Genomic DNA, 24,329 nt, shown 5'->3' on the forward strand with positions numbered 1-24,329 from the left:
TTGAGCGCCTACCTAGATTCTACCCTACCCTACCCTCACCTCACCTCACGTCGCCGATTTCGATAGACCTGCTACACCCGCGATAATGACTGCGGTCCTGCTTGTGCCTTGCCTAACTTCGTTCCCTCTCTGTTGACATTCGGTCGACTGGCCTTCCTTCTCCTTGTTGCAGACGTCGCAGGCTCGGCGTTCGTCCTTAACACTTCGCCTAGAGTTTGTTGTCCTTTTTGGACACTCGAACGCTAGCTCCCTACTTCACTGGTGCCAACAGTGAACCTCCAATCTCAGAACAAGTCTTTGTCGTTACGTCCTCCACACTGCGCTGTCCTCCTAATAATTCGCGCTTCTGAATGAGTTGGATCGGTGCCTCGGTGAGCAGGCTGAGTCTGCAGCTCAGGGAAAGGTGCTAACCTTCTTATTCAATTTAGTGTACAATCCTCCATTACAACACGTTCCTGCATCCTCCAGACAACCTCCGCTCGAACTTTGCATCTGAAGTATCCTGAACCTGGCTATTTAGGGTGTGGGTGCGTGGTTGAGGCCACGACTCTGGGTGGTTGAAGGATGTCTATGGACATGGCCGCAGGTCAATACCGGCAACATATGTCAAGCGCTGCGTATTCACAACCTGAAAGTCTTCACTACGAACACCAACATGGCGCAGATTCTCGGCGTTATTACACTAATCAACCTGTAAGTCCAGTGCGCCCGATCCCGATGTCGACAGAGGTACCCTGGGATGATGCTAACTCTCGTCCTCCATAGTATTATCCCTCGCAAGACGACGATGGTCTGAACTACACTTCTCATGAAGATCACACTCCTATCACCACTGCCTCCTACGATATCCCAGCCACGACGTTTCCTTATCACATTCGCAATCAATCTACTGCCCATGATCAATATGACGGCGCGCCAATTCCTCCTCCTAGGACGTCTTCTCAGCAGCAGGGTTCTCCACGCGCCCCTGTAGCTCCCTCAACTGCCCCATTGGAAGCAAGAGTAGCTGCAACACGGCAGGTGAGACACAACGCAACAGATTCGCAGTCTGGTCGGGTTCAGAATCGGGTCGGAGATTACAATGAAGAAACACGAGATAGGTCACGGGATGATACAGCAACGGCCGCTGCGTCTGCTGCACGTAGCCGACGAAAGGGTCCTGCCAGTCCCGACGGCCCACACCGTGCCGCAAGCACACGAGAACGAGGTGCACACATTGCGCCCACCCAAAGCCGATCCGAAGCAACCATGCACCCTAACACCGCCGCTTCGCTGGCACGCGAGTATAGCGATGTCATCAACAGAGTGGTCGTGTCTGATCCACAGGAAGATATCGAAAGAGCACAAGAAAGAGTTGCCGAAGCTCAACCCATGAATCCAGATGCTCGAAACGTCCCTGAACTTGACGATGATATTCTCCCTCCACCAGGACCGGCTCGTCGGCAAGACTACTCCAAGTCATCTCGCCGCAAGGACGTCCAATTCGGGGACTACGTACTTGGCCAGACGCTTGGTGAAGGTGAATTTGGCAAGGTCAAATTGGGCTGGAAAAAAGACGGTAGCACTCAAGTGGCGATCAAGCTCATTAGGAGAGAGACAGTGGCTTCGAACCCGACACGACTTCCCAAAATCTATCGCGAAATTTCCATCTTGCGGGATCTGGCGCATCCCAACATCGTCCGCCTCCATGAAATGGTCGAGACAGAACGACACATTGGCATCATTTTGGAATATGCTTCAGGGGGCGAGCTTTTCGACTACATCTTGAATAACCGGTATCTCAAAGATCCCGCAGCCAGGAGGCTGTTCGCGCAGCTTGTTTCTGGAGTCGGCTACCTTCACAAAAAAGGCATTGTCCACCGTGACCTGAAGTTGGAAAATCTCCTTCTTGACCAGAATCGTAACATCATCATCACCGACTTTGGATTCGCAAACACCTTCGACCCAAAGGACGAGCTGTCTGACGAGATTGTGTACAACCTGGGTAACAAGGAGTTTATCAGGAAGTTCAAACTCGATCGACTGGACGCCCGCGGAATGAGAAGAGGCGACTTGATGCAGACCAGCTGTGGCAGCCCTTGCTATGCAGCCCCTGAATTGGTAGTTAGTGACTCCCTCTACACCGGCAGGAAGGTTGATGTCTGGAGTTGCGGGGTCATTTTGGTGAGTACTTGAAACCGTGAAGTCCGTTTAGTCTGCGATGCTGACTCCTTTTCAAGTACGCTATGCTGGCTGGGTACTTACCCTTCGACGACGATCCTGCAAATCCTGAAGGTGACAACATCAATCTCCTCTACAAGTACATAACCACCACTCCATTAACGTTCCCGGAATATGTCACTCCCCATGCGCGAGATCTTCTTCGCCGCATTCTAGTACCCGATCCTCGAAAGCGGGCCGACTTATTCGAGGTCGCCCGACACAGCTGGCTCAGTGAGTACCAACACGTGGTGTCTGATATGACTAGCAGCACCACCAATGTCGCCGATATTCCTCACGATAGTGTCCGAGCTGGTAAGTTATTCTTTATGTTGTTGATTTGTTACATGAATAACCCTGTGCAGAAGACGAGGAACGGCCCGCCGTCAACAGAAGCGCGTCGGTACGTGAAGTGCCAGCGAAACATCCCCGAGCTTCTCCTGGCGCGATCGCGCGCTCGCCAGAAGGACTATTGCACGAAGGCGACGAGGACTCCACTGGTTCGCGGCGAACCCGTCATACCCTGCAGCCGGAATATGTCCCTCCTCAGACCCATACGGTTCGTGGACAAACTGCTGCAGCAACAGGACCAGCAGTCAATCCCACTCGAGAAGCAACTCAATTTGTTGCGCCCATGCAGCCAATATCGTTGTCGAAACCGCTACCTCAGGATCCGCCCACCGAGACTGCTCGAGAAAGAGTGCCAATCGCTTCGCAACAGAAGATGCCGCCTCCACGTCCTGTTCGAGAGATTCCGAGATCGGTATCGGACTCAACCAGTGCTTTTGGCACAGCTCCAGTACCGACGAACCAATACGTGACTAGGCCTAGCACCCAAGGATCAATTACGTCCGCAAGTGGGCCAGTTAACACCAGATCCGACCTTCGTCTTCCCTCGCGGGGATCTTATGGTCAGCCGGTGGCTCCGACAGTTGCTGCAACGAACGTCCAGGGTCGTGTGACGCAACCAACCAAGAGCAGTCGAGGCTACAACATTTCTGGTCCTCTGCCACAGTCTGGTGCCCAGAACTCCATTGGACAACCGATGACGACGCCCATGCCACCGCCTAGCTCGCAACAACCACAAAAATCCGCCCATCACCGGCGATCGAGTACGTTGAGTGGGCTCGGAGAGCGACTCTTTGGCAGATCGAATTCAGTAGCGAAAAAGGACGCCGACCGACAAAAGAATGGACGGAAGTACCCGCCTACCAGCATGAAAGAGTACTCCTCCGATGCACAACCTCGCATGTCTACAGAGTCGAAGCGATCTTTCTCATTTGGATTGGGCAAGAAGAGGAGCACGGACATGGAGAATCAGGCGCAAACGGAGAAGCCGGTACGACGTTTTTCACTTATTCCTAGTTCGATGTCGTTCAAAGGTCTGATGGGGGGTGCAAAGGACGAATATTCATCCAAACCGGGCACCCCGCAAACCGAACGGTTTGGTCCACCGGCTTCTGGTCGACCCGCTACCAGCCAGGAACAGATCAATCAACAGATTGCGAACACAGATGGACAGTATGACGGGTCCAGGCCGGCCAAGTACAACAACTTCTCACGACCACCGCAATCCCAATATCAGGCACCGCGAGTCGCCCCAACACAGGCCATGAATGATGTCTATGGCGGAACTGCCGTCTATGCTCCGCAGGGCCAGAACGTACATCAACGTCAACAGAGTGAGCCTATGGCACAAATGATGGCATATCCCGAAGTTGTGCAACCAAGTGGGCGGCCGTCAATGCAACAAGGGCGCCAAGGTCGGGGAGTCCTGGTCAAAAACAACCGCAAGTTCACAGAAGCATACGACCAGGAGCAGGGGCCGACGCATCATAGCGGAAGGTCCGGAGCCGTTAAGAAAGTCCAAGATTTCTTCCGTCGACGTCGAGCTCCGACGGACGGCGACTATCGATGAATGAGCCAGTTGCGCTTTAGACATGTCGATTTCCTGTTCCGCAGAAGAGGGCAACAAGATTCGACCCGAGGTTTGGAGGATTGGGTTCAAAGGGGTGGATATCGACTTTTCTTGTAATCAATTAATCATTGGCGGACATTGTTTCCCAACCCGTGTCAACCTGGGTGCGAATTTGGCGGAGGCCTTTGCATTCAACCACCACCGTTTTGTCTTCCTTCCACAACACCTTCAGGCGAGGGCGGGAATTGAAATTTGGGCCTGCAATAACATTGGACTTGGAAGGTCATTCTATGTGTCGAGAGTACAAAGTAAGTAAGATTCATATTGTTAGCTGGCGGCGTTGGTCTTTCGCTGGGGAGGGACCAGGACTCAAAGAGAGCTAACTGTTGAGCCTGTGCTGGAGCTTTCGAGGGCTTGGGTCTTGACATGGGAGCTTTTGATTGTTTGCTGGCACGGAGGGTTGAAGAGACTCGCGGGATCGGAAAGATGGATACCCCTATGTAGCATTGTATGATTGTGTTTTCAACAGGGAGGATGAACCAAGCACAAGCACAAGCAGACACAAATCGCAAATCAGAACTCAACAGGTAGCCCCCAAAAGAGAAACCATGGCTCCAGAGGTTGCTTTCGGAATATTGCTCGGTGTAATGTGTGGTGTCGGTGTGATGCTCTTTTGTCATCTTGTCCGTCCGCTCACATTCCGCAAGGCGCAGGCTCGAGCAGGAGCCAGTCGGGCCAAGCTTTGTGGAGTTCGTGTGGAGAAGCTTGTTCCTGGCGTCGCTAGATCTTCTTGACTCGTCACCTTGTCGCCGCTGAAAACCGTCACCATTGCCTCTTTCTTCACTACAAGCTCCCTTCATCTCCGCAACATGCAAAGTCTCCATTCGACCATCACGTCACCTGAGCCTACCCGCCCTCGGGACCTGGAAATGGTACCCCATGGAGAAGACATGGGTCGCTTTGTACACACCCACCAGCTGCCCTAGAGCTTCCCAAAACAGGGTCTGAGTGCCCCGCGGGGAAATATCCAACTGGCTCTTTGCCTTTGTAGAGGTTACATGGCGAGGATAGAAGGCTGCTTGCTGGTGGTAAGGGCGCGGTGCACGAGGACGCCACTGACGACGGGAGGGTTGTCAAATTCATCAATCTACCTGGTAATTGTCCTGGTGCCGTAGCCACCGCAGTCCATCCTACTGGTGCCCTCTCTGTAAGTTTCCCACTGCCATCAGCATAGGCCGCGTTGCTTCATGATAAAACCCTGTGCTCCTCCCCATCCCGTGGACATGCTTTAGCCACTGTCAATTTCGTCTTCACAGCCTCGGATCGTGTCTTCAGCAGTCACTGCCTGTCGAGGAAGACTGCAAGATGAGGTCGACACCTGTGTTTCCAATCCTGCTTCTTGCTCCTTGCCTTGCCGCAGCTCAGTCTTCCACAGCGACCAGCGTCAAGGCTGAGTTCACTGTCCCAGCGAGTGCTGACTATGGCGTCACTCTTCTCGCTAACATCGACGACCCTACTGCGGCCGATGCCCAGGTGAAATGTCCTGGTTACACGGCCGCGGGAGTGAGCACGTCTTCAACGGGATTAACGGCTCATTTGACTCTTGCTGGCACTGCCTGCAATGTCTACGGGACTGACATCCATGACTTGGACTTGACGGTCGAGTATCAGACCTCGTCCCGGCTCCACGTCAACATTCGGCCTTCCCATGTAACCTCCCAGAACCAGAGCTGGTATCTTCTCTCGACCGACTATGTTCCTGCGGGGAGCCCGAGTGGTGGAGCAGTGACCACAAGCGACTTGACATTCTCCTGGGCCAACTCAAACACCACGGGATTTTGGTTTAACGTAACTCGCAACAGCACTGGAGACGTGCTGTTTTCGACGACAGGGACAAAACTGGTCTTTGAGAACCAATTCATCGAGCTTGTCACTCACCAGCAACAGAATTACAATCTCTACGGCCTTGGGGAGGTTATTCATGGTTTGAGACTGGGCAACAACCTCACCCGCACAATTTATGCCGCCGATATTGGTGATTCGATCGACCAAAACTTGTATGGGAGTCACCCATTCTATCTCCAAACCAAGTATTTCGAGGTCGGTAGCGACAACAGTACAACCCTGGTGACTGAGCAGCTCGACACGACCAACGCTACAAGCAACTATACTTCCTACACCCACGGTGTATATCTTCGCAATGCTCACGGAATGGAAGTCCTCTTGGGAGCCAACAACGTGACATGGAGAACTTTGGGAGGCAGCATCGACTTGTACTTCTTCTCTGGGCCGACGCAGCCGGACGTGACACATCAATATCTCAGTGTCATTGGCATGCCAATGCTGCAAAACTACTGGGGATTTGGTTTCCACCAGTGCCGCTGGGGCTATCAAAACTGGTCCGTCACGGAAGCGGTTGTCGACAACTACGCACGCTTTGGTATTCCGCTTGAAACAATCTGGAACGACATTGACTACATGTTTCAATACCGAGATTTCGACAACGACCCGATCCGCTTCAACTACTCGGACGGGACGGCCTTTCTCCAACGTCTCCACAACAAAGGCCAGCATTATGTCCCCATCATTGATTCTGCCATCTATGTTCCCGACCCTACCAATGCAAGTGATGCATACCAGCCATTCAACGACGGCAATGCCACCAATTCTTTCCTCCTGAACCCAGATGGGTCACTCTACATTGGCGAGGTCTGGCCCGGCTATACCGTCTTTCCAGACTGGCTCCAACCAGCCGCCCGAGCGTGGTGGAAGAATCAGATTGTCACTTGGCATCAAAAACTTCCCGTCGACGGTGCTTGGATCGACATGAGCGAAGTATCCTCTTTTTGCGTTGGAAGCTGCGGTACCGGCAACCTCACGCTGAACCCAGTGCATCCAGGCTTTGGGCTTCCTGGTGAACCCGGCAACGTCATCTACGAATATCCAGAAGGCTTCAATCTGACCAATGCCACGGAAGCTGCGTCGGCTTCTTCAGCCTCTCAAGCTCAAGCCACCCCAACAACGACGTCAGGCTCAAGCTCAAGTTCGTCCTCATCGACAACAACCAGCTACCTGCGCTCAACACCAACAGCCGGACAACGCAATGTCAACTATCCGCCCTACGTGATCAATAACGCCCAAGGAAACCACGATCTCGCGGTGCACGCCGTGTCTCCCAACGCCACGCACCACAACGGCATCCAAGAATACGACGTCCACAACCTCTTCGGCCACCAAATCCTCCAAGCCACGTATGCCGCCCTTTTAGCAGCGATCCCCAACAAGCGACCCTTTGTCATCGGCCGGTCGACATTTCCGGGGTCTGGGACTGTGGCAGGCCACTGGGGCGGTGACAACACTTCCAAGTTTCTGTACATGTACTTTTCCATCCCGCAGGCCCTGTCGTTCGCTCTCTTCGGCATCCCCATGTTCGGCGTCGACACTTGCGGCTTCAATGGCAATTCGGATGAAGAGCTGTGCAATCGGTGGATGCAGCTGTCCGCGTTCTTCCCCTTCTATCGCAACCACAACACCCTCTCCGCAAATTCCCAGGAGGCATACGTGTGGAGTTCTGTGATTGACGCGACCAAGACGGCCATGAACGTGCGCTTCCAACTCCTTCCGTACATATACACACTATTCTACTACGCGCACACACGGGGCGACACCGTCATGCGCGCACTGCCGTGGGAGTTTCCCAACGACCCCAGCCTCGCCAACGCAGACCGGCAGTTCTTCCTGGGTCCCTCGATCCTGGTGACTCCGGTGCTCACGCAGGGCGCGACCACCGTCGACGGCGTATTCCCGGGCCTCGTCGAGGGAACCGACACCTACTACGACTGGTACAACAAATCCCCCATCGCTGTGCCCACAAGCAAGAACACAACCATCGCCGCCCCCCTGGGCCACATCCCCGTCTTCATCCGCGGCGGCTCCATCCTGGCCACGCAACAAATGGCCCTGACGACCCGCGACGCGCGCAACACCTCGTGGAGCATCATCGTCGCGCCCGGCGTGGACGGCACCGCCAGCGGATCTCTGTACCTGGACGACGGGGAGAGTTTGACCCCCAACGCCACCAAGACGGTCACTCTGACCGGTTCGCGGAACGGGAACGGGAGATGGAGTCTCAACGTGACCGTCTCGGGCTCCTACACCGGCCTAGACCTCCCGCTCGCAAACGTCACTTTCTTGGGCGTGCAGACCGCTCCCGCAAACACTTCTGTGACTGTCAACGGCCACAACATCGCCAACGCGACGTATAATGCCGCGAGCAAGATTCTGAGCGTCACGGGCTTGGACCACATCAACGCCTTGGGCGGGAAGGTCTGGGGCGGCAATTGGACGCTCACGGCGTGATCGGTAAGCACACCAGCTATAGGAGAAGAAGCCAGGTAGGCCCGCAGGGATGATGGCAGGAATGACTCGGTGGGGAAGAGGAGACGATGCAAAATTGGGGGATCTTCGGGCAAAAAGAACAGAACAGTGTCTGTCGGATTCGAGAAAAAAAAAACGTTTCTGTGCAAGAGGGGGAGAAGATATTAGTGGGCGTGGGATAATGATGCTGGGTCACGAAACGGAGTAACTCGCCTTCGAGGAAGGAGACGACAAAATAATATGTGAAAATGATGACCCGTATGAAAACGAGATTGATACCATAGTATATCTATCCGGTTGAGAATGATGCTTTATGAACAATATCCGACGCTAGCTAGCTGGGAACTGTATTTGTACGTCTTGCCTCCCTCTCACACCCAGTGTTCTGTGTCTATATCTATCGTGTAATCCCTTGCCTGGCCACCACCACCACCACCTCGTCCTCCTCCTCCTGCTGCTGCTGCTGCTGCTCCTTTTGCTACTGCTGTGCGGGGTGGTGATCTGCTGTTCTGTTGGATGATTTTGCGACAAGAATCGAATTGGGCGTATAAGAAACGCTCCAAACCTCTACCCATACCGACCTCAGGGCTCCTTCCTCGCAGGCTAGGGGGATTCTGTTCAGACCATTGGGCTCCAGGAAAGGGGGTAAAATCCATTCTGATTCTGCGAGCCGATTCACTGTTTCTTCTCCACAGCTGTATTTTTTGGTCCACGGCCTGATGTCGTCCGCTCATGGTTTTGTCTCTCGGTTTTGCTTTTCTTCTGGGGGCCTTGTTGGATGACAGCCCACGCAAACGGAGATGACAGGTCGAGAGCCGATCAACGACCCTTGGAAGAGGCGATGAATAAATCTGCTGCTTTGGCGAGAGTCTCCGGTACTTGATCTGTCGCTCGCGCGTGGTAAAGACAACCGTAGCTTTGCTCCGACTCAACCCAAGAGTAAACGTGCTGCCAGTAGTCTTCATCATAAGCAAAGCTGCACTCAGATGGCAAGATACCTGAATAAGAGGTAAGCCTAAAAAGTGGCGAGAATGTGGATATTCCATCTGCCCAAGCACCCTCCTCTTCGCCAGCTGCTTCGCCATTTGAAGCGAATTCACACCGAGTGCAACGGTTTATGCGTGTTGGTAAGGTATTCGCGGCATCCCGATAAACCCGATCGACTGCGGCGTCTAACAGATATCCTTCTTCCCACTCCTCTTCAGTTTCCCAGCCCGACGTTGATCCATCGGAATATTCAGTCTCCCATTCATCCTCATCAAGATTGTTGACCTTTTGGCTGCCGTCGGCTGAAACAAAATCTGTACTTCCGGTACCATAATTAGCAGGACGGGTGTCTGAATATGTGTCTTGGGCATTGCCGCACGTGTTCTCCAATGCCATCCTCCAAATGTGCATCGTCCGCATGTTATGCTGTTGGGCGTGTATAGATATTGGGTCGAGCTCGCCCCTTGTTGCAAGATAAGGACGCCAATATTCCAAGAGAAGCCCTATTGCCGTGATCATGAAGGTACGAGCCAGTCCCAATTTTCGCAACCGATGCAGGCATGGCGGATCACTGCCACCATCATCATGCTCGGACAGTAAAGCAATCACCAATCCTCCGTAGTGAATCAACTCTGAAATAGCGTGCTGCCCAAGACGTGGGAATTCCTGCGGGGGAAAGGCGTTAGATGCTAAGAAAGATCGAATGATGCCTAACTGAGCCTGAAGAGAAGCTTCAATGCTGGAAGCGTCAAGCATAGCCCAGGGCATTACAAATGACCTGGCTGGCCCAGGCACCCGGCCAAACCGTAATAACATTAGTAAGTGGGTAGGGTGCCACGAAATTGGCCATTCCGTCTGATGGAGCAGGACTTCTACCGCAGTTGGGTTACACGAGTATGTGTCCAAGACGATCATAGTCATGGATGCGTCGTGCGTGAAAGGATCCGTTTTCGCTCCGAGCAGCAACTTGCTAAAGAGAAAGCTGTATTTATCGTCAAGCTGTTCGGAGGCTAACCAGACCAAACTCAGGAGTTCGAGCGAGCTTCTGTGACTGCTGGTTAATTGTGCGATCAGAATTTTAGCCATCAACTTACAGTCCGCCGACCTCATGTCCACCAGCGTCGACCCCCAAGCTTATCAGTAGGTTGACCATTTGAATTATCTCAATTAGGTCTGTTCTTTGGATTCGGTTTATACGTACCTGTGATCCTGATATTTAGCGCAGCAACATGAGAAAGTTTCAGATACTTACGAAGGCCCCGAGAGCGACCCAGCCAAGAAGATTTAGGCCATCCGGGCTCATATCAGAAGGCGAAGCCTGACTGTTGTCGAATAAAGTTCGCATACTTGCTAAATCAGAGATGAGGCAAGCACGGAAGATTTCAGAACCCAATGGGACAATGTTGACTGTCTTCAAGCTGTAAACTGGATTTTGCCAAGGCCCAACTTCGATGCGTTTCCAGGTATCGTATGCCAGGACAGCACCTTTCGACATGAGCCAAGTCGCGGGCAGAAAAGTGACTGTCGTCCTACGCTCCTGTTTCTCATCTCGACCAGAACGATCAGTTTTTTGCCGGATATACGACTTCACCGTGGTAGTGATCGTCAAGGTCCCCACAAAAGAATTCGAAAAGGGGCGCCTCCTGGTTGTTGTCGACGACTTTAAGCGCCAGTGATCTGCCGGATGATCTGGAACTTGTTCAATGGAACTCGATAGTTGTCCACCACAGACACTCTCGTCTTCTGTTCTAGTTTTGATTCTGGCCACGCCACAGTCCCTTGGATTAATCATGTGGTTGCCGCTGCCGTTCTGGTTGACCTGTTCTCTGACCATCCTTTCGAGCTGCCGACAGACGCTTTTTGACATCATCCTGGGGACTTCCTTGGTAAAGGCATGCAACAGTTCAGGTGCGATATTCTGAGGCTTTGCAAGCAGCTCTCGCGAAGCAGCTTCGATCCTTTCGGTTACGTCTCGCACATGTAAAGTGTCGTCGGTCAATCTATTCACCAGTGTGCGGGTTTCGGAGGTGATCTGCTTGATCTGCACACTGGATTCGCCTATATTTGACGTGTCTGCTCTGATTTCTCCGACAGTCTTCTGCGTGTCAAGGATAGTCCTTCCGGTGCCGACAATACTGTTTCGGGCATCGACAACAGCCCTGTGTGTTTCAGTAATTGTGCTCTTGTTGCTATTTGTCGTCTCCTGAGTGTCTAGAACGATATTGTAAGTATCAACGGCGACGCCTGCCTGGGCAGATTGGCTCTTTCTGTATGTCACAGCTGTCAGAGCACGAAAACCATGGTGCGTTCTCTGGCTCTTGCAAAGTCCTCTCAAAGTATTCACTCACCTTATGGCGTTTGTGCAGCATTGCAAAAGTGCGGATTTGGACCTTTCAAGTGCGCGAAGATGCTTTGCCGATTCTGAGCGGTTTAGAACCGCCCTAACCTGTTGGCGGATTTTCTTCCATTCCGGTAGATCGTCAGCCAGCCCAATGGTCTTAACTTTTGTCGATAGACCATTGATAACTTGTTCACTATGGCGTAGAACCTGCTCTAGATCGGCATCTTGAATGTCGTACGAGTGATGGATGGTAGTAAGGGTCGAGGAGATGATCTGGAGCTCACTGGACAGGGATTTGATGTCGGCTGGTGCATCTCTGATGTCTCTAAGAAAGCCATGGAGAAATATTGAGCCTTGTGCGAGTTGTCCAGCGAGCCCAACAACAGAGAGAGCGCTAGCTGCCAAACCAAAAGCCTCTGCCGCCATAATTCACAGGAAAATTGCCCAGAATTTGGAGGATTAGAAGCTGACTGAAGACAACAAGCAACTCCACGAGAAGGAAAGAGGACATATCGCCGAACGAGAAATGATCAGGAAATGTAGCTGCAGCCTGAAACATGACCTTCTTGCTCTCAGTGATCTCGCTGAAGGCATTGAAATCGGGCGTCAAGGCTGACTGCTGGGCTACTCGTCTAGCGGAGAGATAGACCAATAGTTGTATGACAGCACTACCACCGTGTTGCTCCCCCTGGTCATTCGAGTGAGCCCATCATATCCCTTCCAATGGTATCCGAAGTGGCTTTTCCCGCTAATGCTGATGCAGCTAGTATGCACACATTCGAGGGATGGACAACTGGGAGACTTTGAACACGAGGAGGTCGTTTCGCCCTGGCTGCAGGGAGTCGAAAGCTTTGGGCCGGTAGCCTTAACACCGTCAGGATTGTAACACAAGAGAGGCCAGGGAGCCATGGTTGTCGGCCAAGTCACAGGGTGTGCACCGCCAGACATGAGGTGCATGAGGCAAGCAGAGGTGGATTTGTGTGGAGGCTGAGGTGGCGGTTCAGCCAAGGCGAGCCCCAAGCCCCGAGGCGCGAGGCGCTTTCCATGCTCCGCAGCTGCCAGGCACATCCACCTGCGAGTACAACACGCGAGTGGTATTTACGTCTCTACTTCCCCATGTTTTGACGGACAGCTTGTTGACGCAGAGGCTGCTTTCTCTTCGGTGGATGCCAATTTTTCAGACAAGAAAGAAGGTGACATCGTATTTCAACCGTCTATAGCCATCAGCCCCTCGGAACATGTGGGTTTCAAATCCTTCTGGTTCACATTGTAAAGCATCGTGTCTCAAATACCACGGAGACAGAGCTGTCAACTACTTGTTGCCTTACAGAACTCGTGCCGGCATCAGCACAAATCCTTGCGTCCTCTGTCAAGCCTTCTCCTGCTGCAGCCTGTTTGTTGGTCCAACATTCCGCACATAACCCACTCAACCGTACTTTCATCGCATGCGTTCATATTCTCTGGCAGCTCGAGTGCTCAATTACTAGTAGCCGAGTGGCACCTTGGAATAGAGACTGTGCTTCAGGCCAAGGTAATTCCAATCCCTACTGAGTTGCGCATCTGTCAAGAGGTTTCTGCTGTGGCGAAGAATTATTTGCTTTCTTCCCGCCAGCTGACTTCTGCACATTGTCCTCCTCACTGCTGCTGTCGTCAGAGGAAGAAGAAGAGGTGTCGTCAATCACCTCGACCTCCTTCTCCGAACCATGTCCTGCTGACACCTGAGCGGCACTGGATTTGGTCTTTCCCTCCAGCTCGGCAAGCCTCTCATTTTGTTCTTTCAGTACTCTCAACAACTCATCCTGAATAGTCTTTTGTGCTCTCTCGGTTTGCAGGACCTGCTGCCTCGCAAGGTCGATGATCGTCTCCCTAGCCGTGATGAGCAGCACAGCCATCTCGGTCGGCTTCATGCCTTCCTCCCGTTCAAGTCTGCGGAACACGCGATTGAGGCGGACGCTTGGAAGACTTTCGCGAAGTCTCTTGACCGCATTAGCTTCGACTTCGACGCGGCGTTTGAAGGCCTCCGCCTCTTCATTGTCGCGTTTACGCTTCCGAGACTCGGCTGTGGCAGCTGTGGCAACTGGAGAAGAAGTTAGTTACCTCGTGTTTCCATTAGGGCAGGAAATCAAGGGATTTGCCCTCGTACCTGCTTGTACCTCCGTGGGTCCTGACAGTGGTTTCTTTTTCTTCTCATCCTTGCGTTTCTTCTTGTCCTCTCGTTGTCTAGCCTCTTCCCCGTCACGCTGACTTTTGCCAGTGTCCGCCGGCCTCTTGTCATTTCCCCTGTCTTGCAGCTTATCCTTCTTATTCCCCTCGCTAGACTTCCTCTTTTTCTTGGACTTGTCTTTATCCCTAACCTCCTTGTGGCCTGGAGTGGGAGTTCCGTCACGTTCGCTGGCGTCACTCCTGCCTGAAGCTTCACCATCATCTGGGCTTAGTGCTCCGAAGAAGGTAGGTCGAGTGTTTGCACGGTTTTTCGTCAACGCCAACTGTTGAAAGATGTAGCTGGGGTTCGACTTCGGATCTTGCGGGACATCGATCGTGGTCGTTAGACGCGATGCCGCTCCACCATCGACGGTCTTTCTCCCGGAGAACGCTGGTGATAGTGGAGTCAACTTGGACTTGGAAGCTGAGCCAGGTGCGGTAGGCGCGATAGATCGTGCTCGTCGGGCCTGGTGAGCCCATGGATCGGTTTTGGTGAGATCAACAACGTCTTGCGTGAGGCTGTGGGATTTTTGCGGAGTAACACTTGAATGACGCCTGCCATTCATGTGTTTTCGTGATTTGTCTCTGGCCATTTTGAGTGTAGAGGAGCAGAGGTAGCGGACAAGGCAGCGAGTCTTGCTCAGGCAAAAGTGAGCAGAGATTGAGAGCTGATGTCAAGAGGCTCTGGATGCAGTCGTGTTTTCAGTCATCAACCACGCCAAGGCCACGAGAGGAAGCGCGAGAGGAGTGAAGTCGACGCCTACTATATGCTCGATCTGAGATTGTCATCCGAGCTAGAGGGTCAGAAGAAGGAGTGACTGTTGATCGATCCTTACCAAGCAGGGACCGGGTGAAAGGGATCAGTCGAGGCAGTTGGGAAGGAACTTTTAGTCTTTTTGAAACATCTTGAGAGAGCGACTCGGCTGTTGTCAGTCAAGTTGTGATAAGTTTCTACCAGACCTTCCTGACGAGGACCAAATATGAATTGAATCTGAGCAGGGAGTGAAGGTTCCTGGTTTATCATCGGCGAAAGCGTCTGGCAAACGGACAAACACCATTCTCATAAAGGTAGCAAATCTCATTTCTTAGGATCAGGCTTATCTGGGTCTGAAATCGTTGTAGAATCATAAAAGGCCGTCTGTACTCACAAATTTAGGTTCCATGAACTCCTTGTCTCCCTTGCAGATGTTTAGATCCGGTTTCCGATATCCTTGGTATCATAAAGCACTTTTCTTATGCAACCGCAAGCATCGCTCTCACAGCCTCGTTAGGGTCAGCCGCGTCGACCTTCTCAACTTTACCCCAATTCGCCCAAATCTCGGCCTTCATCTCCTTCAACCGCTTGTGCATCTTCCACAGGTCACCCATGTCCTTCTCGTCACGCTCCTTTGCGTCCATTTGTGATATCTTGTCATATAGGTCTTTGTATCGTTTATAATACTTCTGAAACCGTCTCGCCTCCTCAATGACATCGTCCCTGTTGGGTCCTGGTTTCTCGGGGCTAGATGACCGTTCAGAATCTGTTCGGATCGGACCAGCAGGGCGCTTCAGGGCAGGGTGGTCGGTTACACCATTCGACAAAGGGGTTGAATGATTGGGAGTCGACGTCTGGTCCTGGTGCTGCCGCTTTGCAGAACGTTCGTCCTCTGTGGGAGCAGCCTTGCGCTTCACAGGGTTCGGGCCAGGGCTTCTGCCCCTTGAAACGTTCCTACTTTTGTCCGAGATGACTGGAGAGTATTTGTTGCCTTGTTTCGTTTGAGGCATGTCGGTGCTGGAGGGTGGAGATGACGGAGCCGAAGAATGATTTGATGCCTTGCTGGAGCTGGAGTTGTCTAAATCAGTCGAAGTGGTGGGAGGTGACGAGCCAAGTGGTGATGGCTTCTGGGGTGAACTGTCGTGGCGTGGCCGTGGAGATATGCGAGAAGCCGAACTTTCCAGCCTCTGGTGGTTCTGAGGCTTCAACGACTTGGAAGATCCTGTGACCGCAGACCGAGGCTTATCACTTGCGCTGTTACTACCACTGGATGTCGATGAGCTTGAAAGCGTCGATTTGTGAGCATTCTTCTTGGGAGAGGAAGTGGTCAGAGGCGACTTGGCTGATTTGAGAGGATCATGTTCTGCTTTTCTCTTTACTGTGGAAGTTGACTTGGTTGTTCCTGAAACGGGCTTCTTTGGCTTGGCGACGACATCCGCTGCTTCGGCCTCTTCATCGGAGTCCTCGATGCGTTCAGAGGACTTGAATTTGGTATCTGTTTTGGCAGGTTTCGAGTGTGAGGAATCCTTGTCTTTGACTTTGACCGCACCACTGGGATCGCCCTTCACTGCACCCTTGGCCGAGGCCTTGTCTTTGCGTGCCTTTTCTACACCCCCCACCTCTCTATCCTTCTTTGCTCGCGCCTTACCATGATCTCGGTCTGACGCCTCATTCTTACTCTCGTTGCCTTCCTCATTTGGACGCTCAGGCTTAGGGGTGGCGTGACTGGATACTGGTTTGTCAAAGTTCAGCTTCGACAAGATCTTGCCCTTCCCCCGCTCCTCTACAGGAAGTAAGAGCTGCCAGAGAGGGTCTTTCTTCTCCACTCTCATCCTGTCATATGCTTGAATGGCATGGTCAATGGCTGCTTGCCTGTCCTCCTGTGACCGGTACTGGAATTTCCAGACATCCAATTCACGGTAACTTTTTTCTTTCAGCTCTCTTTTTCCATCCTCTACTTTCGATTCCCAGGACACTTTATCGAGTAGTTTGTCGATGTCATCCTTGGTTGCACGCAACTGATCACAGATCGCTTTCGGTGTCATTGGCCGGACAGCGAGAAGATGTACGAGTGGTACGCGGATAGCATCGAGTCGTATTCGATCCTTCGTCGACATTCCAGAGGACAAAGGGGCCGAGGTAGGCCCCTGTCGGGGAGAATACGAGGCACTTAGAAAAGGGCTTCCTGGCGTAGACCTACTCAAGGGCCCCAACAAATGATCTTTCCTCAAAGCAGAACCCTGGCCCAATAATGGCGATGGCTTCACATCTTTCCGTAGTCCCTGCTTCTGGTCCTCTTTCAAGCTTGTCTCATTCGACGCTCGTTCCTCTTGTATAGATTTGAGGGTGCTTTCAAGTGTAGCCAAGGCCTCGTCCGCTTTTGCAGTATCCTTTTCAGCTTTCTTGACCTCGAGTCTATGGCTTGACTTGCCACTGAAGTATAGAGGCGCTGTATCATCGTCGGATTTGGAGTATATCTCGGTTGGAAATGGGTCGATGCTGCTTTCTAGGGTCACCGTTTTCTTGCCGAATTGCACCACTGGTCTTTTTCCACATCGGAGCCGAACTTGTTCGTTGTTTTTCAGAGATCGAAGGATGTCCTTGGTCACGGACTCAACCAAGTCCAACCGGATCACTTGGGTGGGCTCTTTGGTCTGTTTACTGTGTGTGTTGTGTTTGGGTTCCCGTCTTAGGACAAGCCCTTCGGGGGGAATATTGAACGGATCCATGTCGCAGAGGAGAGGGAATGCGTCAAGGTGGGGAGATTGTGATAGGGTTTGTAAGGGTCATTCCTGGTGTTTCGAGGATTCAGTAGGCGGCGTCAAGGCAAGATAGGCGTGAAGGACAGTCGGCTCGCTGCACAGCAGTGACAGCAGCTGGCAGACGGCGTCATGACACAGAATTAGAACAAAAGAAGTGAATGCCAATGAAGCTGAACAATAAGAGCTAGTGAAGGAACAAAGCCACGATGCGTTGCAACAGAGGCAAGGTCAAAGGTCAAGAGCGAGAATGAGAAGCAGGACAAAGGCATGCTGACGATTATTGGAGGGATCAGCTTGTGGAGAGGGGACGAGGATGAAGCGACCTTGGAAGCACGCGGTCGGAGAGTGGGACAAGCCGTGTATGGCGATTTGCTTTGAGGGAGGGGGGGATGTGGCCCAGTGTGGGCGAAAAGGTTCAGAGCGCGGGAGCGGTTGCCCTTGGATCAACAGCCGATTTGGCTATGGCCGCCTGAGAACCAGTGTGAACGAGCGAGGACAACGGAGAAAGTTCGAGGAAGCCAAAGAGCGCACCTAGGGACGCCCCAGGGCAAGCTTGATGGGCCATGGGTGCCAGGGTCAGAAGCCATCGAGACCATCGAGGCCCGTCTTCGGTAACTCTGGCAGAGATGACTGGCTCGCCCATGATAGGCGTGAGCCACATTCTTCGAGTCTACGCCCGCCCTGGCTAGCCTGCCGCCTTCCCGGGGCTTTCTGGCGTTGTGTCAGCGCTGGAAAAGCAGCTGGAGGCGTTTCTTTCCGTCACACGCAAGCATCAGCCCGAGGCTCGAGCCAGTGAGCCAGCCATTTGGAGAGTTTGATCAACTCCCGCAATCTTTTCTCCCGTTCTTGGCCTGTATGAGGGCACGGTAAACCCTCGAAAATTGATCGGAAAGTCAACCGCTGCTCCGAAAGGATCCAAAGGGAGGCGTGTTTCAGGGAGCCGGAGGAAGGCTGGATCAGATTGATATGTTTTAGAACCCCCGACCCTGACGGAGACTGAATCGAGCAAAGGCGTCTAAAACGGGCACAGTCAAAGGGATTGGATAGAATCGAAGGGGCCGGGGACCGGGCACCAGTTGCCAGCAGGTTTTTCGCCACTGACGACAACCCTCAATTCTCAACCTCAACCGACGATTGTGCACCAAAAGGTTGGGTCGGCTCGGGCTCGCTCGCTCCCCTTGCTTCCTTCGAGGTCAACCTGATGTCAAGGTTTCGCAGCCACATATTACCTAGTATCGAGGACCCGGCCACACATGTCCTCTACCACAACTGGTACGGGTGTCTAGTCCTGCCGCTCGACAGGTCGCGGGCTTGAAAAATGTGGTGTGAGAGCATTTGAGCTGATACGCAGAGATACAACACCCAGGCACTGCTTGTGTGGATAGCAAGCAAGTGGTCCGTTTCCCTCCAAAAATTCAGCGATGCTGCTTCCGAGGGGCTTCAGTCTACGGGTAGGATCGTACAAACAGAAGGAAAGGCCATGCATTATGCTGCAATATCCCGAACACAAAACTGTGCCTTCGTAAGATCTTACTCTGGAGACGCTGACGGGACATTTCCCCTTCTGCACGTAACCCGTTGTCGAGTTGACCTTCCAGTTCAGGTACAGCGCTCCAGAAGCAAGACACAACTGTCCTGCTTGTACTCGGTACCTAGTAAGTACTTACCTACATAGGTATGTAGGCATGCAGAGAAAATCGCGGCTGGAACACATTGTGCCTGACAAATATGACCTAAATAATAAGCAGGCGGCATCCTGGCCGGCACTTTTTTCGGCCCTGATGACTGATCTTCCGTGTCGACAAAGTACAATGACGGGCAGACACACAAATCCGAGGAATCTTTCCTTCTTGGAGCGCTGGTGCTTGCTCGTGCTGCTCTTGTGCAGCAGGTCAGAATATTAATAACGGCGTTGCATTGGGTTTTCATCACCTTGCAGCCAACACGACGAAGGGGCGCTAGAGCGAGTATAGGTGTGCCTAAACAAGAAACTTACATATTTCCGAAACCCAGGTGGGGACCAAGGGGCGACCGAGGAGGACGGGGGCGGCAAGGGGTTTGGGGGTTGATGGGTTGATGAGTTGATGAGAAACAAAACTGAAGGTGACCCCGGCGGGTGCCCGGACACCTCCCGAGGTCCCCATAAGGGCCCATACGAGGAGGGCACGCACCTCCCGCAGGCGCTTAGCTGCGCCAAAGTCTCGTGCTCCGCGCCTCTTTAGCCCATTTACTTCGCCCACCTGGAGAAACACCCGCCTTTTGCGCAGATTTGATCATATTTGCTAGCAGCCTCGTCAGGCGCTTATCCTCTCGATACATCCTTTCAGATCCTTGAATGTTGAGCTTTGAATATGTCTCTAGGTATGTCCGCGCTCTCGCTCGTGTTGGCATCCCCGGACGCCACACATTCATTTCAATCCGCGAGATTTTCCTTCAGAAACGCTGATTTGTGCCACCAGCCTTGGATGAGCAGACCCTCCAACATGTGGCCAGCAATGGCGAGATGGACTTGTATGCTCCCTCTGACGCTCAACTTTGGTGATATTTTGAGACTTACTTCGCGCCAGTGAGAAATGGCCAGCCATGATCGAACCACTGCTTCAGCGACTCAACGAGGTAATTCGTTCCATGAATATTGGTCTTCAAGAGGTTGACACCCAATGTCTAGATCGTATATACGGAATTTCCTATGCCACGGCCATATCCCACCATCAATCGACCGGCTCCCTCCTCACCCACTCAACCACAGCCTACGCAGATCGGTGATGCCAATCCCAATCCGCAGGCACCTTCGACGCCCGTGCGGACTCTTCCACCCGTTCCGCCTTTCCCAACCTCGTCAGCAACTTCTACGAGCCATGTGCCCGATTCACTTCCTCAGTCCCAAGACGCTGAGGTCACCGCGCTCCATGAACTTCCCACCCTCCTGCTGCAAATCCTCAATAGCGTAACTCATACGCTTCGATCATCATTTTCAGAAAGACCACCCCATACAATACAACGGTTGGCAGAACTCATCCTATACCCTACCAAACATTACAAAACTCTTCCTGCATGGCTGCGGGCCATGGATCGAGTCGTCAGCGTTAGCAGCGCTGCAGATATCTTCCCGCTTTCCGAAACTCCGCCTGTGGTGAATGGTGTCAATGGAGATGGTGGAGGAATTCTTTGGAATAATGGAGACGTGCGCCACGGTTACGACAGCAACTCACTGGGCAGTGATGAAAGTCTCGGTGGCGCGCTCCTGACTCCAATACCGTGGCTGCGGAATGGGATCAATGGTAGCGAGGATTCTGGTGAAGATTCAGGCCCGCTAGATTCAAACACCAGCACCAGCACAGATGGCTTAGATGACTCGCTCATCTTGCCAATAGCACAGGGCGATGGAGACTCGTTAGTCCCTGAAAGGCCAGATGGCGCAGTTACCCAAGGCGAGTTGATCCGTATGGAACAAGAGGCTGGCGTGGTACCTGTGACTCGAAACCCTCCGGATGCGCACGTGAGCGGGACGATGGAAGAGAATTCTCTCAGTGACGAAGGAGACGTGGTGCCTCACGCCCGCGGACCTGACCTCGTGGGCTCTGTGGATATGGGCAGAGTCGATGGTCAAGACGTGGAAATTCACATTGGAAGCCCTCCAAGCGAAGAGGGACAAGAAAGGGCCATAGATGCGAACGATGCACAAACAGTCCTCCCTGGAGAGACTCATACTTTGGGCTCTACAGCTACAAGTGCAATGTCGGTAAGTGGACCTGGATCAGCGGCCGATTCAGATGATTTTGAAATTGTGCTCAAGGACGCTGTGGATGGCAGCGATGTGGATGCTATGCAAGTCGACGAGAGCAGAAGAGGGGGTGAGAAGCAGCAGAAGTCACAGTCGCCAACCGAAGACGGCGACATTGTTCTTGTGGATGCGGACGGCAAGACCGAAGGCGAGACCGAGTCAAAGGCCGAAAACTCGGGCGAGAACGTCGGACCGGATGCTGTGGATGCCAGTACTGTGACTTGAGGAGATGTCTCTCTGAACCAGATCTGGGAACGCCTTCAAGAATTGAAACAACGGTACTTATCCAAGTCTGATCACAGAGCTTGAGAACGCTGGATCCACGGTTGGGAACACGACCTCGCCACGGTCGCACGTATTCTACGTCAATCTCAACCACTGAGAGGTACCCTTCAGACGACCTTGCATTGGCGCGACGTTCGGCGCCGGTTGGTCGCTTGCAGAAGCCATTCGAGACTCGCATTGGCATCAGAGTCTGAAAGGAAACAGAAGCAGAGAATTCTCTGGTCACTCCTATGCGGGCCCAAAAGAAAACGGTCAGCTCGATATGAGGGTCTAGGTCGATCATGGGTCTTCTGGGGAAGAATCTAGACCTCGATATCTTGCTGATATATTTCTTGTACAAGGAAGAGCGAGGCACGGGAGAAGTCCCAGACATGGAAAAGAGAACGACTTAAGACGGTTGCCACTTCTATTGCAAGCAAGTCGTCGGATTATATACCCACGCGGTCGCGATTCGTGTTCGTTTGCGTGTGCAAATGCAATCACTGTCTCCATCTCTTCTCTATGTTCTTCTTTCATTCAGTCGTTACTATTGTACATTGAACTGCGCCGGATTAGAGGGTACCCAAGGGGGTTCGTTCCCACGTATGTTTGTACTTATCGGGCTGATGCGGAAATGCCAGCCGCCAAGCCTCGAGGAATGGTAGTCCGACTTATATAGATGCTCCTCGGACTGGGCTAGCTGAGACAGACGCTCCGAAGGGTTGAGCTTTGAGCAGCTGATTGTGGCAGATCGTTTCAGCCTTTGTACAGCTGCCCCCCACGCCGTCAGAACCGCTTTAGTTCGTCCGACAGACCCTATCGTATGGGGTCAGTCTCAACGGGATCGAGAGCACCGCGTTTCGAGGGTTGTCTTTTGCGTCGACTTCCATTCAACTACCCGTGGATTCCTGCTTAACAAGGGGAGCAGGTAAAGGACCGTCCACACGAGCTGTGTCGGTGGCGGTGGCGGCTGCGTGGTCATTTTTGGCCGCATTCGACAAAGATACCTGTGTGGGTGTTGTTTCGTTGTTGATAGCCGTCGACGGGGTTACAGTAGAACCACCATTTTCTGTCACAGTCGATCTGGCGCCTTCGGCCCCTCCTCCCATTCCGTCAGTCTTAGCAGTGGACTTGGACATGGATACCGCAGGACTGCGATTTCCCACCTCCTCCGTGGATGCTCCTCCGGCAACTCCTGTCTCGGTGGTCTTGCCCGCGAGCAGCATTGGACTGTCATTCCCTACCGCCGCCATAGACGAGGTTGCGTCGGCAGTGTCTACCTCGCCAGTCTTGGCGGTAGATGCCGCGGGGCTGGCATACCCGGCCGCAACCGACGACAGGGCATCTGTTGCGGCGTGCCTCTTCTTCTCCTTCTTCGCCCATCTCAGCCCGCAAGCATTGCATAGCGTCTTTGGACCGTTGGGGCCTTTCCTCCACTCGGGACTGTCGAGCGTTCCACAGTCTGTGCAAACGTATTCCTCTGCGCTTTTCACTTTCTTGTGCTTCTTGTCGGCGTATGAATATCGTGCGTCAGCTTTGTCGATGGGAATGTGAATGCCTGCGTCGCCGCGAATCAGTGCCGGCGAAGTACCACCAGTTGATATGCCGTGGGATCTCTCGCCCTCGCGGTAGCGGAGCCCGGTCAACATCTCAATGGAGTCAACGTGCGAGGAGCCTTCGTAGCGGGCCATTTTGTCCCGTATAGAGTCTGGGCGAGCAAAAGCATTGGCCTCATCTAGTGCTTCGCGGGTGAGGGCAATGTTTGATACTGTTGGTTTGGCGGGCGGTGGCATGCCACCATAGTCGGGAAACTCTGGCCTGGCGCTCGTGGATGGAGATGTAGGCGGAAGGTCGGCTGAATTTGATGAAGCCCGGGAGCCTGCGACTCCGCCAGCCTGCTTGTGATAATGCTCTTGTTGCGCGTCCGCGTCCTCGGCTTCCTCGCGCTTCAATACTGCGATTCTGGCTTGGAGCCTGAAATTCTCAATCTTGTGCTCCAGGAATGAATCCAGGAGTTCGGAGGTTCGAGTTGGGTACGGCCGGGCCATCATGAAGAAGCCCCGGCAAAACCCTGTGTGACTCAAAGATGGTCCTGCGAGTTCGAGTTGAGTGATTTCGGTTGTGAGATGCGGATGGCCGTGGCACTCAAAGATCCGGTATTTGCCTTCAGCGTCGCGGAACCTGTGGAAAAAGCGAACAGAGTTCCCCGTAGCAATGCTCTCGTTGAATTCGCGAATGAAAAGGGAAGAGTCGTCGGGGTGGATGAAATCCGATATTGATTTGCCGATCAAGTCCTTTGGGTCGTGTCCGGTCAATTGCTTGGCAGAGGGTGAAACGTAGAGAAGTCGACCATCAGGAGTGAGAATATATACCAAGTCTTTGAGCTCCTCTAGTAAGCGCTGAGTCCAATTCTTTCTCCTCGTAAATTCGGTCAGGGTACTCGAGCTGTGAATATTTTGGAAGTTAAAGTCGGTAGGTAAAGGGCCAGCACCGATGCCATTAGAAGGCATTGAGCTGTCAGGGGTGTCAGGTTTACTCGAGCCATCCTGCATCAAGCTTGACTGCACGGAATCCATTGGATCATAAGGTGCAGGTTGCATAGAAGCCATCTCGAGGGACAAAGCGTCAGAGTAGACACTCATATCTGTGCCGGCAACCAGAGACGCATCTAGCATGGCTGGTTGGAGACTGAAGGAGTCCATCATAGGAGTTGGCTCGGGGTGGAACGTCCCCATTATGCA

At 52.9% G+C, this 24,329-nt stretch overlaps 7 protein-coding genes across 7 annotated transcripts; 3 read left to right on the forward strand and 4 right to left on the reverse strand.

Moving 5' to 3' along the window:
* Positions 1 to 564: 564 nt before the first annotated feature.
* On the forward strand, positions 565 to 4,117 carry Z520_02356 (uncharacterized protein; the record flags this gene model as incomplete). The annotated part of the gene is made up of 4 exons (XM_016772870.1): positions 565 to 693; positions 766 to 2,163; positions 2,220 to 2,514; positions 2,565 to 4,117. 4 exons carry the CDS (start codon positions 565 to 567, stop codon positions 4,115 to 4,117), a joined length of 3,375 nt encoding a protein of 1,124 aa, XP_016636340.1.
* A 1,365-nt stretch (positions 4,118 to 5,482) lies between these two features.
* Z520_02357 (uncharacterized protein) lies at positions 5,483 to 8,476 on the forward strand (the record flags this gene model as incomplete). Its single annotated transcript, XM_016772871.1, has 1 exon — positions 5,483 to 8,476. The coding sequence occupies one exon, from the start codon at positions 5,483 to 5,485 to the stop codon at positions 8,474 to 8,476; it is 2,994 nt and encodes a 997-aa protein (XP_016636341.1).
* An 837-nt stretch (positions 8,477 to 9,313) lies between these two features.
* Z520_02358 (uncharacterized protein) lies at positions 9,314 to 12,248 on the reverse strand (the record flags this gene model as incomplete). The annotated part of the gene is made up of 4 exons (XM_016772872.1): positions 9,314 to 10,526; positions 10,576 to 10,682; positions 10,734 to 11,748; positions 11,830 to 12,248. The coding sequence occupies 4 exons, from the start codon at positions 12,246 to 12,248 to the stop codon at positions 9,314 to 9,316; spliced, it is 2,754 nt and encodes a 917-aa protein (XP_016636342.1).
* Positions 12,249 to 13,366: 1,118 nt separating this feature from the next.
* Positions 13,367 to 14,617, reverse strand: Z520_02359 (uncharacterized protein; the record flags this gene model as incomplete). The annotated part of the gene is made up of 2 exons (XM_016772873.1): positions 13,367 to 13,899; positions 13,966 to 14,617. 2 exons carry the CDS (start codon positions 14,615 to 14,617, stop codon positions 13,367 to 13,369), a joined length of 1,185 nt encoding a protein of 394 aa, XP_016636343.1.
* Positions 14,618 to 15,257: 640 nt separating this feature from the next.
* On the reverse strand, positions 15,258 to 17,507 carry Z520_02360 (uncharacterized protein; the record flags this gene model as incomplete). Its single annotated transcript, XM_016772874.1, has 1 exon — positions 15,258 to 17,507. One exon carries the CDS (start codon positions 17,505 to 17,507, stop codon positions 15,258 to 15,260), a length of 2,250 nt encoding a protein of 749 aa, XP_016636344.1.
* Positions 17,508 to 20,123: 2,616 nt separating this feature from the next.
* Positions 20,124 to 21,549, forward strand: Z520_02361 (uncharacterized protein; the record flags this gene model as incomplete). Its single annotated transcript, XM_016772875.1, has 2 exons — positions 20,124 to 20,156; positions 20,209 to 21,549. The coding sequence occupies 2 exons, from the start codon at positions 20,124 to 20,126 to the stop codon at positions 21,547 to 21,549; spliced, it is 1,374 nt and encodes a 457-aa protein (XP_016636345.1).
* A 929-nt stretch (positions 21,550 to 22,478) lies between these two features.
* Positions 22,479 to 24,323, reverse strand: Z520_02362 (uncharacterized protein; the record flags this gene model as incomplete). The annotated part of the gene is made up of 1 exon (XM_016772876.1): positions 22,479 to 24,323. The coding sequence occupies one exon, from the start codon at positions 24,321 to 24,323 to the stop codon at positions 22,479 to 22,481; it is 1,845 nt and encodes a 614-aa protein (XP_016636346.1).
* Positions 24,324 to 24,329: the final 6 nt, after the last annotated feature.

This window comes from Fonsecaea multimorphosa, assembly GCF_000836435.1.
Source record: "Fonsecaea multimorphosa CBS 102226 unplaced genomic scaffold supercont1.3, whole genome shotgun sequence".
Taxonomy (NCBI): Eukaryota; Fungi; Ascomycota; class Eurotiomycetes; order Chaetothyriales; family Herpotrichiellaceae; genus Fonsecaea; species Fonsecaea multimorphosa.